The 14325-nt window shown below is 41.6% G+C and overlaps 1 protein-coding gene across 1 annotated transcript in view; it reads right to left on the reverse strand.

Annotated features, from left to right (window-relative positions):
- Window positions 1–3707, reverse strand: part of ADTRP (androgen-dependent TFPI-regulating protein) — a 58302-nt gene extending 54595 nt beyond the window's left edge. The window contains exon 1 of the mRNA XM_057493968.1: window positions 3486–3707. Within this exon, the coding sequence (XP_057349951.1) occupies window positions 3486–3638 (153 nt within the window). The 5' untranslated portion in view covers window positions 3639–3707. The remainder of the gene's footprint in view (window positions 1–3485) is intronic.
- Between the last annotated feature and the right edge of the window lie 10618 nt (window positions 3708–14325).

The raw sequence follows: 14325 nt of genomic DNA on the forward strand, positions 1-14325 counted from the left end.
GAGAGTGGGGTGGATGGAGAAGCGGGGACACAACGTTTGTGGAAGACCCAGGCTCTGGAAGCCTGGGCTGCCGTGCGCACGCCGAGGACGCCCACCGCGCTGCCCTGTCTCAGGCCCAGCACTCGCCGCCCTCCGCTTGAGCCTGCGACTCTCCCTCCGCCCTGCGCCCAAGCAGAGGGCGGCCCCCGGGCAGCTGCAGCCGGCAAGCCGGGGTCCTCCTCCAGCTGGAGGCTGGCGCCTGCAGCCTATAGAGGGAGACGCGTGCGCCATGAGACGGGTGGGTGACCCTCGTCTGGCTCATGACCCACCACCCATGGTGCTCAGTGAGGGGGCTAATGTCCCGCTAACCGTCCTCCTCTCTGCACTACCTTTAAATACAGATGAGGTGACCAGAAGCTCGCCCTGCCCTCCCATCTTCTCTCTCCATTCTCCACTGCTGACACACTTTCTGAGGCTTCCTACATATCAGGCCATTTATCCCGCCTGGGCACTCTGTGGTGTGCTGATGCACTGTTTTTATTTCTATATCACAGATTGGGAAATGGAAGACACAAAGAAATACCCAGCCCAGGGTCACAGAGCCAGTAGGTGGTGAGCTAAGTTACCATCCAGAGAGCACATGACTCTAGAGCACCTGCATGTAACCACTAGACACGGCCTCTCCCTGCCAGCAGGGAATTGGCTGCCTCTTCTCTGGAGTCAGTTCAGGCCCTCATTGTGCAGAGAGTCACTTCTCCCTCTCCTTCCTTTACTCTCCTTGGGCACTAGGCGGGCATTAGTCTCTGTGAACAATTCACAGTGGTACCCCCCACCCCAACTCCCCCCCTGCCACCAATCCTCTGTCCCCCCTTGGAATCCCCTGGGACAGCTTCAGGAGGAAATAGGGCACACTGAGAATGCTGACTTGCAAGCAGGTGGACTTTGGCTTTTAAAAGGGACCATAACTGATACTCAGCCACCTAGACATTCAAACTGTTTAAAGGGGAGGGGTGTCAATATCTTAGAAAGCAGAATGGGGTACTAACTTCAACAAGCTAACATAAAATAAATTTAGGAATGTTATAGCAAATTATGGGACCTCTATGACTTTATAAACACAACCACTAACTAATTGTTAGCGCTAATTAATCTTTAGGAAACAACCATTAGTCAGGCCACAAGACCTCAAGAGACAGAAATTGTAAGGCCCAATATTTCACCTGAAGTAACATACTGGAACTCTATCCTTAAATTGAGCCTCTGAAACACATTCAATCCATCTTCATCAATGGGAAAACAGCATTAAGTTACACCTTCAAGATGATACCTAATAGTGTGCAGAAAGGCAACAGCCACAGGTAAGTCCCTCTCTGCTTATTTCAAGGATCAGAAAAGACTACGCTGCTCAGGGATACAGAAAAAGCTGGGGACAAGTCCAGTCAACACACCAAGTCACCCTGTTTTCATTATGGAGGTGCTCTGTGCCAGACACGGTAGTAAATACAATATAGGATCTGAGAACATTAGGGCTGGCAAGGTCCTGGAAACAAAACTCTTGTTTTGGAGCCATTTCCAATTGACTAGAATGTTAAGACTTACATGTGGCTGGAAATTAGAAAACAATATTGTACATAACTAAGCAGAGACCAGGAGAAGCTGTAAGATCTCAGGGAAAGGAGAAACATACCTTGGCTGGATTTGCTCAGCAGAGGTTTTAAGAACAATGAGAGATTGGGGGTGGTCGTGTAAGGGAGCAAAGTGGTGGAGAGGCAGGAGGACTTTCATTCAAGAAGAGTGTGAATATGGCAAGAGCAGTGACAGCAAGAAGCCTAGGGACCAACCCTGGAAAAAGCACAGGCCTTCGTCGAGAGAGATCAGCCTTTCGGGGGGTGCTGGTGGTGGGGCAGCAGACCTGAGCCTGGGTAAGCAGGTGTGCACTTAAGTCAGGAGCTTGGAATTGGGCCCATAGGCTAGGAGGGAGCCACCGTAGCGTCTTGAGTAGCAGATCATACTTCTCAAGCAGGCGAATGATGTTTAAAACCAAACCAAAGCAAAACGTGATAAGGGAAGGAGGGATGAACCCGCTACAAGGAAAACATAGGATTTGGTGGCTGATTAGGCAGGGAAGCAACAGGGGATTAACATCAGGAGATAATAGTATCTTTGACAAGGTAAGTGGGTTTTTTCCATACCTGCAAGTATGAGGGACCTGTGGCTTGTAACTGAGCTAGAATTAAGCTGGGGAGCCAGTTTGTGGGAATAGGTGGTAGATCTGTTCTTAGCCAAGCCTTGTGTGAGGTGGGACGTCCACACTGGAATTTGGATTCGATTTGACCATCAGTTCTGACCTGGCACCCCTCTCTGTCAGTTGACCCTCTTTAACATAAAGCCAATAGATAGACAAAGGTGAGGTTCTTGATGCATTATTCTAGTTACAGAAAAGCATTTGTTGTTATTGATTTCTGGTTGTTCAAAAAATTTTATGATTGAAACAAGTAGTCACCTTGCTATCTTCAAGCACACTACAGCTGGGCTCAGGCTCACGTCTTTTAGACCAAAACCAAAGGCCAGCAAGTGACCAAGGAGGAGGAGACAGAACCCCCAGGCCTCTCTGACTTGAACTCTCCAGACTTCGCCTCCGCATTTCAGAAGTGTGACTGTCTCTGAACATTCATAACCTCTGTTTAAGATTATGATTCCAAAAGGTTGGAATATTTTGTCTTATTTCTGAAATCAAATGTTTATATGGCATCATACATTTTAGTTAAAAATCTCAAACATTACCTAGCATCCTCCCAAAGTGCATCATTTTTAACTTTTAACTCTAAAAATATTTTTACCTATTCCGAAAACATTTTAAAAAATCTGTTTTTTGCTCATTCATTCATTAGAATGTGTTTAGTCATGCTACAAAGAAGGGATCAATTCATGTGACTGGTTTGTAAATAGTTGAAAATGTGTATTTGCCATTCTGTTGGGTGATTTGCCTTTAAGAAGGAGCCTGAGCCTATTAAGAATTGAGGTGGGATCTGAACATGGCAAATGTGCTCGCTTCTCTTAGATGGATCTGTCAGCCTGTGTGTGCTATGAAATCACATTATTCCTCATTGGGAATTGTACTTCCCACGCAACACACGCTATTCTACCTCTCCTTCCAGACTTCCCCAACAATAGTTCAAAATCCCTCCTGCATTTATACTCAGTCCCATAGTGAAACCAATGATTTAGTCCCCACTTGAGCTCATCTGAGAAGAGCTCCAAGAGAAGGCTATTTTCAAAAGAGCTTTTAACAATTAGCCGACACAAAATATTGCTACAGATAACTTGCAATTTGGGCTTCTCGGAGCAAACTGTCCAGCCAAAGACAAAGCCAAAACTCACAAAGAATGAAGAAGGGAGGCAAATAATGGAAACTTTATATTTAAAGAAATTCAAAGGTGATATGTATAGAAGCACCAATATTATAGACAAATAGATCAATTCCTGGTACGGCCAGATGAACTTACCATATTAATAAATGTCAAGTACTTCCATGGGCCGCCATTAAGAAAGATTTCAGAGTTCTGCGGATCCTCTCCTAGTACAGGGATGTCATAATTGAGGAAAATATACCAGCTCAAAACAAGGAAGTGGTATATGCATGTAGAAGTCCCTGTCATGGCTCGCGCTGGCCAGGGAGCTGTGAACGTCTCAAGTGACTTTCCTCTGGTGCCCTTCTGTGTGTCACGGCTGAAGTCCTATGGCAGACAGGGACGCCGAAAAACACCCCTGTGGGATTGAGAGTTCCAATAGGGCTGAATGTTGCCTCTCTCATAGGCTCTCTTCCTGATGAACTTGGGAAACAGGATTATTACTAGTTTTCAGATGCCTTCAGATAAGAGCAGGTAATCCACAGATTTGTATAAGTGTTAACCTTTAGGCTTGGAAGAGGGCAGAGAGCAATGTGAATGCTGCACTTTGCACTGTGTGGCTGGGGTGGTGGCATGGTTAAGTGACTTATTATACCGATAAGATCTAATGGAATATCAATAAACTCCAGTGAAACACCTTCATGGCTGTGTTCTCCTTTCTTTCCATTTCACTGGGGCAGAGCAAGGAAGTTGCAATAATATCTCTTGAAAGAATGAAGAGCAGGTTGAAAAACCAGGAAGAAGGGATTGTGAGCATGTTTAAGGCACAAAGGGAGGTAAGTAGAAAGAGAAAGGGTGTTGTAATCTTTCTCCTGAGGTCTCGGGGGCCCTATAAAATCTAAAATAACCTTTGGGCCTCCAGGGACCAACTCCAAGAGTATTTTTTTAGTGTTCTACCTATTCCCTAGAGAACCAAGGGCTACCCAGGGCTGTCTCAGACACTCCGTTTCATGAGTTTCTGTGCCCTGGGAGGGAAGAAGCACAGCAAGAGGTCTGTGGTCAAGGAAGCATAGGAAGACGGATGTGGCCATGACCCCAACATACCCGAGTGTAGAGTAGACATTGCTGGGACAGGGTGAGGGTCTCTGCATTGCCTTGGAGAGGACAAGAATGTGCTTAAGCTGGGCAGTTTACGCAACTCGGGCCCGCCTCACACTTAACAGAAGGGACCTGAGAGAAAGCTGGAAGTGTGATACCTTGTGACTTCACCAGCTTGCTTCCCTAGGCACCCACAGAGGGTTCTGAGCAAGTCCCAAGGGAAGTGCTCCCGACTTACAGTCAGTTAAGTCTGTAAGTGGTGCTACTGGAAGATTTAGCCAGGGCTGACAAGTACTGGAAGAAGTAACTGCAGGCCGCACATGGAGGACAAAACTAAACAAACCCACCTCCTGAGAGTCATCCACCCAAGCTTCAGGATTGAAAGTGAGAGAGCGCAAACCTGAGCCGGCAGTAGAGGGCCTGCACTGTAACCATTCCCAGGGGAGTGAATGACCTGGGAAATGGCGGCCCAACACTGTACCAACTCCATGGCCTAGGTTAAAATTGCAAATAACAATAGCAGCTAAGGCTTTTAGAGTCCTCACTATGTGACAGGTGTTGTTCCAAATGCTTTACACATATTAGCTCATTCTACACTCTTAAAACACCACTATGGATTAAGTACCATTATGATCCTCATTTTCAGATGAAGAACGTGAACCCTGAACTCTAAAAGGATGCATTTAAAAGTGAACAAGAGGCAGAGCTGCCATCTGTACTCTAACCAGTGTGCCTGACCACAAAGAATCAATGTTCACTCATCACACCTGCAGACTTTCTTTGCAGTATTTCTCCACTCCCTGCTGAGCCCCTTTGATTCCTCTATCTCTCCCCTCAGAAAATTTCCCTCAGACAAGCATCAGCCATGCTTTGAATTTGGTGCACTTATGCGTTATTGTGCTATGTCTCCTGGGGTATTTCATAGTAAACGTCACTGTAGACTTAAGGGTTTATCCCTTTGTGAGCATTAGTTTGCAGATGAGTAAGGATTTGCGCAAAAGTGGAAAACAGATGGAAGACAAAAACTGAAATTTCTGAAATGTGTGTGTCCAAACCTGGAGACTGGCTTTTTAACACTTGGATTTTTTTCCCTGCATTAGCCTCAGTGCCCACAGATAAAGCCTTTCATAAATATTGGTACAATCATTTAAATTTATTTGTGAATTTTAATGTTTAACAATCCAATTGTTAGCATTTTAATGAATGATACATGTAACATAAATACGTGAAGTTGTACATATAGAAAATATGTAATTTCTGAATTCAATATCTTTCCTTGTAAAATTTTCCACAAAGGTATTGCCTAAAGGAAATTCTACATTTTGACCATATTCACATGATAATTTGTATCCCTAGTTGAATAAAGAGACACATTTTCCTGAAGCATTTTGGCCATCTGTCTCCTGCTCTAAGACCAGGTGGAGATTTGGGGAACAAATGACAGTGTCACCATTTAGCTACACAATATTACAAACTAATACACACTAAGTCTGCTAGTAACCTGCCTGTCTCCACTCTCCAAGTATCTGGAGACCTCTTGGCAGATACAGAAGAAGTAGGAGAGATTTGTTCACTGACTTGAAACATAATTTGTAGAAATTTAAATTTTTTACTTAGGAAATGCTAAAAATGTAAAACAAACTTCTTTTATACTTTGAATTGAATAATATACAGAGAACTTGATTATTCAAAGTGACATTGAAATTCTTATCATCTGGGAATTTGGAATACCAGTCTTTAATTTCACAAGCCCTTATTGAGTTATTATTAAATGCCAGGTGCTTTCTAGAAATAAGAGAGATTCAATCCCTCATGGAGCCTATATTCTAGCAGGGGAAACAAATTAAACAATACTACAATCAAGTGTTAACTTATAATTAGGTGGCTTCATGAAGGCAAACATAGGGGACATATCAGAGGGGATAACAGAGGTGGACCTGGGGTGGTCAGGAGGTCAGGAAAGCTGACACTGAGGAAGGCATGTGTGAGCAGGACTTGAGCTCCCAACACTTAAAAAATGTGCTAACTCTCCTTTTAAGTCTCTTTTATGAGCTCCTCTTTCTCTGGCAGAGCCCTGAGCATCGGTGTTTCCCAGGGAGCCGGCCCAGTCCTCTGCCCATCTCACTCTATGTTCTCACCCTTGCTGTTCTGCCTACCATCACGGTTTCCACCACTGCTTTCTAGTTAATGACCACAAATTATATACATCTAGCCCCAACCCTCTCCTTATCTTCTTCAAAGCTTCAAACATATCTTTGATTACTTTTTGTACATTTTCTGACTGAGTCAGATGCACCTCAAACTCAAGATATCTAAAACGATCTCATAACTTTTTGCCCAGACCTGACCTGTAATCTTTATTCTCTGTCTTGTGAGGAGGGCCCCACCATCCACCTGAGAGTTTTCCTTGTCTTCTCTCTCTCCCTTCCAAATCCAAGTAATCACCAAGTGCTGATACATTTATCTACCAAATCAAGCTCAAGACAGTCCTTTTCTTTCCTTCCCTTCTATGACTGCCCTAATTCACATCCTCTTCATCTCCTTCCAATGCTATGGCAACTATCTTCTAACTGGTTTTCCTGATTCTAGTCCTATCCCCCAATTCTGTTCTGCTCAAGGTCAGGGAGTGATTCTATCTAAAATACCAGCTGTACCATATCTCCAACCCCAGCTTAAGTCCCTTTACTGTGTCACTATCATCTAAAGGACAACTTCCAAGCTCCATAACTTTCAATAAACTGTCCATTCCTAAGTGGCTTTGGTACTCTCTCCTGCCTCATCTTTTGTCTCATACCTGATTTCCTCTAACAACATCAAGCTGGCAGTTTCCCAACCGTACCTGGCTTTGTCATGTAAAGTAATGCCTTTAAAGTAAAGAGTAATCTTACTGTTTCCTGTCCCTGATAGCCTCCCTTCAACGTGTCCTTGACTGGTTATCTCATAACCATCCTCTAAAATGTTGCTCAGAAGTTTCCTTCACTAGGAACCCTTCCCTGAACCTCTCAATCAGGCCACATTAAACAGCCCCCTCTCGTCTTTCTTATACCCTGTACATCTCTGCAAATTGCCTGATGATTAGTGTCTTAGTCCATTCAGGATGTTGTCACAAAAATACCATAGACTGAGTGGCTTGTAAACAACAGAAAACTATTCCCTACAGTTCCAGAAGCTAGACCAGCCAATTCAGTGTCCGGTGAGAAATCACTTCTAGATTGTTGTCTTCTTGTTGTGGCCTCACATGTAGTAGGAGCAAGGATCTCTCTGGGATCTCTTTTGTAAAGGCACTAATTCCACTCTTATGGAGTTTTCCACCCATGAAAACTCCTAAATTACCACAACTTTAGGGGTTAGGATTTTAAAAATAGGTATTTTGGAGAAACATAAACATTCAGTCCATAGCAATTAGGAATCAATGTTTTTTTATGCGCTATTATCTCGCAGAGTTCATAGATGGTGTGTTTGGATTCTCAGAGCTTAGATTAGTGCTGGGTACACAGTAAGAAATTAATAAATATCTACTGAATAAATGAATATGTGTATACTAGGCATACTTGTCTACTGAGACTTATTATGAAGCTGGCTCACTTGCAAAAAATCTGCTATGTTCAAAGTGTTCAACTGCTGAGTTCTAGGGAGAAGGTAGAATACTCAGGTGAGTAATACATAGCCTAAGCCCTGGGGGAACTCACCGTCAAGTGGCAAAGAACAGATATGTAAACAAAAATTATAGCATGATACAATAAGTGCTGTAATAAAGGTATGCATAACTTACTAATGCAACCAATTTATCCTGCACATTATTCTGTCATCCTAAATATACAGAAGATTGAGTTAAAGATGAATGCATTGAGTAAATTATGGGAAACTCCAGGCACCGTGTAGAAGATACAGATTAAAGAAATTGCACAGAACGATGTAGTCATGGCCACCAGCATGGACAACAGTTTTGCTTGGGAGAGATTATAACCCATTCTTAGGCCAAATGCGGGATGATGAGCTACAAAGAGCAGGGACTCAGCGTGAGTCTACTGCATGACCTTGGGCTGGTCAGCTGTCAGCCTCACTGGGACATTAGTACCCTCATGAGTGATATGGGCTCAAGCATTTTGGAATGGTGTTTGTCTTGCTTCCTAAAGACAGAGAATCTACTGGGCTATGGAAGCAATTGACCTGGGCTGGCCTCTGAGGAGATTAGAAGGAAACCCTAAGCCCACAGACACACACCCACGCATACCATGGAGCCAATCGTGGTGGAGGTGTCAGAAGACTCTGCACGGTGATGGTGCAGGCAGCACGGCGGTGAGATGGAAATAGGGATTGGAGATCAGAATTCCTGAGGTGACGGTGAGAGAGCTGAGGGGGTGTGGTTGCATTAGGGCACAAGGGGGAGGCCCTTCCAGCTGATGGTGCCAAACAAGCAACTAACTGACAAATCTCAATCATGTTAACCTTCAAGACATGTAGGTAGGATTTCTCTGTAATCCTCTTTCCCTCTTAACCTGCACAGAGCCATTTTGAGGTGGCTAATTTCCTTTAAAGCACATACATACCTCCACAGGTACATTTTGGTGCCCCTGGAGCCCTTATAGGCTCCCTTAACTGTGCCCACCCTATGGCAAACAGTTCCATTAATAAATTCCCACCTGAGTGGGCTACCTTTCCTGATGGAACCATAACTGTGGTTACATACAGCCAATCAGACTGTGAGATCCCCTAGAAGTGTCTGATATGCATCTAGACCCTCAGCACTATTCATGGTAGCAGGTAGATTCTAGATGCTAATAAAGGTGTGTCTGCATGGATTGGTATTGCAGCAGTTCTGGTATTACAGTATTCTTAATATCTACCCGGGGGTTCTCTACCTCTTGGATTTACAGATCATTACCAACCTCATCATCCAGTGCAATTTTTATTTTCCTATGAACTTGGCTGCCTCTGAACCAATATCACCCACACTGTCTTCTAAAAGACCTCTCCCCAGTGAAAAGTAGGTGATTATGGAAATAATTAAATGTGCATGTGATGCCCAGTTGAAGCCAAGTGAGAGGAGACTACAATCTTCCTTTCAATGAACTTTGCATCCCTAGAAGCCTTTGTTCATTTGCTGTACGTGCAGCTAAGAATTGAGTTAGAATAAAGTGTTTCACACATTCTTAAAAACTAGGACATTCCTAAAAGACCCCCTTCTGAAGTCTCTTTTGGTGCTAACATGTGTGTGTTTTGGGCCACCAAACCCAGCCAACTCGAGCCTATGAAAACTTTCCTGTCCCACTACTGTGCCTGTTACATTGGGAAACCTGATTCAGATTTGCCTTACTCTTTGATCTTCAGTTTTGCTTGCACAGTGGAATGCAGTGTTCTGTGCCCATCTCAGTTTCACTCAGAGGAGCAGAGTTCTCTGTTGGTAGTTCTGAAGGTGCCCTTTGAATTGGGAGGCCTTAAAGAACTCTTCCTGTTTACAAGCATGAGATTGACTCATATTGTCTTAAACATTTAGAGCAGAAAAGAACCATTTGAGGTCAGTTAATTTAACCTGTTATTTTTCAGATGAGAAAATTAAAGCTCAGAGAGGGTAAAAGACTTGCCCCAAGTCACACAGCTATCAATGGGGGAGCAATGAACACAACACAAATCTCTTAACAATCAGGCCAGTGAGCTTTCACTGTTTTTTGAATTACTTTGTTCCTAAGTTCTAGAATTTTCAGTTGAATTTCTCCCCCTTCTTTTGTGTGTCACTGGATTATGTGAGGTCTGATGAAATTATTAAAGAGAAATTGTTGAACTAGGAATGTCTTTTTTAGCTTCTGTACCAGATTTCACATGTTTTGCAAATACTGTTAACCAAAAATGTACTTGTTTTCTCACAAGAGAACTCAGATATTTCAGAGAGATTTTTATATCCTGAATTAATGAGCAAGTTAAGAAACATAATGCTGACCATTCAGTACATTCCAGTTTCAATCTTTTGTAACTTGGGAAATTCACCACAAGAAGATCAGCAGTTAAGCTCTGAAAAATATTTTAGAAATCTGTATAGAAATATGTATGGATCATGTATACTTATATACATGAACTGCATTTTGATTTGCTGAATTTCTGTCTAATAATTATATCATTGGCTGAAGGGGGTGAGTGTTGAAGTCTGTAACAGTAGTTATGGATTAGTCTATTTCTTCTTTTAGCTCTGTCACTTTTTGCTTCATGTATTTGAGTCTCTGTTGTTTGGTACATAGCATCTTTAGGATTGTTATGTCTTCCTGGTGATTAATTCTTTTATCAATATGTGATGTCTCCCTTTGTAGAAAGTTTCTGTGCTCAGATAAAGTCTACCTTACCTAATATTAATATATTGCTCTTCCTTTTTTAAATTAATGCTTACATGATACCTTTTATTCAGTCCTTCTAACACTCAATCTACCTATTTTGTAGAAATTAAAGTGAGTTTCTTGTAAATAACATAGATGGTCATGGTTTGTTGTGGTTTTTTTTAACCCATTGTGCCAATCTCTGTCTTTTAATTGGTGTATTTAGACCACTTACATTTAAAATAGTCTTCCATTTAATTATTTATTTTCTTCGTGTTTATTTCTATTTCTGTTCTTCCTTTATTGCCTTACTGTGCATTAATTGAACACTTTTTAGGATTCCATCTTGATTTAATTATAGTGTTTTTGAGTGCATCTCTTTGTATAGCTTTCTTAGTTGTTGCTCCAAGCATGACAATATTCATATGTGACTTTTTACAGTCTAGTAACATTAACATTTCACCATTCGAATAAAGTGTGGCCTCTTTAGTTCCATTTCAGTCCCTTTTCTATTCCCACTTTACATGTCATTGTCTTGATCATCAGATTGTGTTATAAATTTTGTTCTACTCATTAATATGATCTATAAAAGTCATGAGAAGAGGTAGTCCACTGTATGCCCATATTTCTGCTCTTTACTTTGTCCTTTCATCCTTTTGAATGCTTCAAGTTTCCTTGTTTTATAATGTCATTCAGTGTGAATTACTTTGTTTAGCCGTTTTTTTAAGGGCAAGTTGGGTAACAACAAAATTCATTTCAGTTCTCCTTTATCTGAGAATGTGCCTATTTCTTTTTTGTTTCTTGAGAATAGTTTAGTAAGATATAGAATTCACTGTTGACAATTCTTTTTTTTAGCACTTGGAAAATGTTGTGCAACTTCCTATTGGCCTCCATTGTTTCAGAAATGTGTTTTTATTTGAATCATGTTCCCTTAGAGTTAATGTGACATTTTTTTCTGATTGCTTTGTAGCCTTTCTCTTTAGTTTTTGGAAGTTTAATTATGATGTGCTGTGGCATGAATTTCTTTGGACTTATTGTATTTGAAGACTTCAATTTCTTAAATCTATAGAATTGTCTTTCAACAAATTGGAGAAATGTCCAACCATTATTTTTTTTTTAAATACCCTTTCAATCCAACTCTTTTTCTACTCTCCTTCTGAGATTCCATTGATAGGAATTTTGGATATTTTGTTATTGTCCCACAGTTCTTTGAGGCTCTGTTCTTTTTTTTTTTAAGCCCATTTTGTCTCTGTTTTTTAAATTGAGTAAATTCTGTTACTTTATTCTTTTATTCTATCCTCTGTTGTGTCCATTCCACTCCTGAGCCCATCCAATGAGATGTTTTTGTTAATATTTTCTATTTTTCTATAATAATTGCCTTAAAATGTTTTTACCGGTAATTCTAATACCCGATTCATCCCTGTTCTGGTGTCAATTGACGGTCTTTTCAGTCAAGTTGTGATTTTCCTGGTTCTTGGTATGACCAGTGGTTTTCAGTTATATCCTAGACAGTTTGATCATTATCTTAAGAGTCTCTGAGTCCTATCTGTATCTTTCATTTTAGCAACAATCACCCTGGTTAAGTTTAACACAAGGGTCCTGACCTGACTTTTGTATAGTTCCAATGATAATTTAATTTCCTGAGTCTTTGTGCTACTACTTTGATCTGTTTTGTTTATTTGGTGCCACTGGGATCCCACTATGACAGCCAAAAATTATATCCAGACATTACTAAAAAGTGCCCTGTGGAGAAATCACTCCCAGTTTGGGACCATTGCTCTACACAAACGAGAAGAATTCAATGTCCCCCGTGCGAGGCAGGCCATGAAAGCCTTATGGAAGGCCTTTAGGATCCCAGGCTGTGTTTGTGTGCACGGACTCCCTCGGCCTGGTAGGGGGCAAAGGCTTCCTTGCTTCTTACTCGATCTGCCCATCCTTGTACTCAGGGAGGACACTGATAATGCCTCCTACAGTGGCACAGGAGATGATTTCCTGTATAACCCAGCTCAGAGACTAATCTAACTCTTGACAAACAAGTGGTGTTTATTAAGGAATTGCAGGTAACAAGTTTCAAGGTGAAATCCTCTCAGCATCACTAAGATACACATGCTTATTTATACATTCTGCTTTAAGATACACTGCTAAAGATTGTTGTCAGATACATCTTTTTTGCTTGTTAAAAGGTTTTCTTCTTATTTCTACATTGCTAAAATGACATCATATGACTTTTTGAAAGTTTTTGCTTTTCTGCTAGGATGTAGGGCAGTGCTTCATAAAAGTAAAGCTGTAATGTTTTAAAAAAAATCCCTTTAATGTGAGTGAATGTTGTAACCACAATGTTGTTCATGGAAAACCTTCATAAGATGGTATATGAATGACATCTTAATAATAAAAAAATCTCTTTAACAAAAACACAAAACCAAACAAAAAGAGAGCTGCTGCCAGACTGTTTATTGCAGAGTTGATTCATTTGGCCAAAAAGTTGTTTCAGTTAATCATTTACTCAGATGCCCTCTGAGTGGAAATGCTATCCTTGTACTTTATGAAAATGAATGAATCTCACAGAATGCTTGTTTGCAAAATGGCTGAAGTTTAAGGTCAAATATGTTGGCCTCCTTGTCATTTTCTGCCTGCCAAGCAAGTCTGAATCATTACCTATTAATTATTCATCTGGAATTGCTTCACATTATCTCATTGGTTGAGGTGCTTCCAGGATCACTAAGCACTTTCCACCTCTCTTCTCTAGAACATTCATGATATTTTTCGTTGCTCAAAGTGATTCCAGCTTTTGTTGTACCTAAAATAAACCACACACCAGTACAGAATAGTCAGCATCTCCCCCTTACCTTTCAAAAAAGTAGATTTCTTTGGAACTTGGCCTTCTCACGATAAGGATGTTCCACAAATTATGAGCTGCTAAAGACAGAAGTACAGCTGGTGACCAGCCAGTTAGAGGAAATGTCTCCTTCTGACCCTCTACAACCCTTTGTACACTTGTCTTCACAGACGTCAGAACTTTTGTCCATGACATTCTGCTTTTCCCCCTCCTCTGTCCCACCTTCTAAAATGCAAAGGGAGTTCTGTTAGAATGATTTGGGAAGGTCCTGCATGGGGCACAGATGAAGCACAGCCACTTGTTTTCAAGGCTGTCCTCAAACCACCAGGCCTCTTTACCAATGAACTCACTTGAAGTGCTGGAGACCTGATATTTTTTTCTGTTTGGGCAAACAACAATTAGTTCACTGCAGACCTAATGACAACCTCAGTCACCACTGTAGTAACAAAGCAGTTTTCATTCAGTTTTCGGCTCTTGCGTGGCATTAGTGTGAACATCCCTGGTTCTATCAATCTGCAAGAACTTTCAGAATGAGCACTGGCTCAGGAGCTAAGAGAGAATATACTGGCTTAGAAGCCGATGGGCTTAGTGGCCAAGTAGGAAGATCCAGGCCTCAGCTATGGCACTAACATTGCTCAAAGCTCTGCTATCTACCATCAGTAACATCACTGTGGGGACACTAAGAGTAAGGGGAAGACTGAGGAAATGTTTGCAAGCTGCTGGATGATGGGAACTGCTCTCAAATTGTTGTCTGCTG

This window comes from Manis pentadactyla, chromosome 16, assembly GCF_030020395.1.
Source record: "Manis pentadactyla isolate mManPen7 chromosome 16, mManPen7.hap1, whole genome shotgun sequence".
NCBI classification, from domain to species: Eukaryota; Metazoa; Chordata; class Mammalia; order Pholidota; family Manidae; genus Manis; species Manis pentadactyla.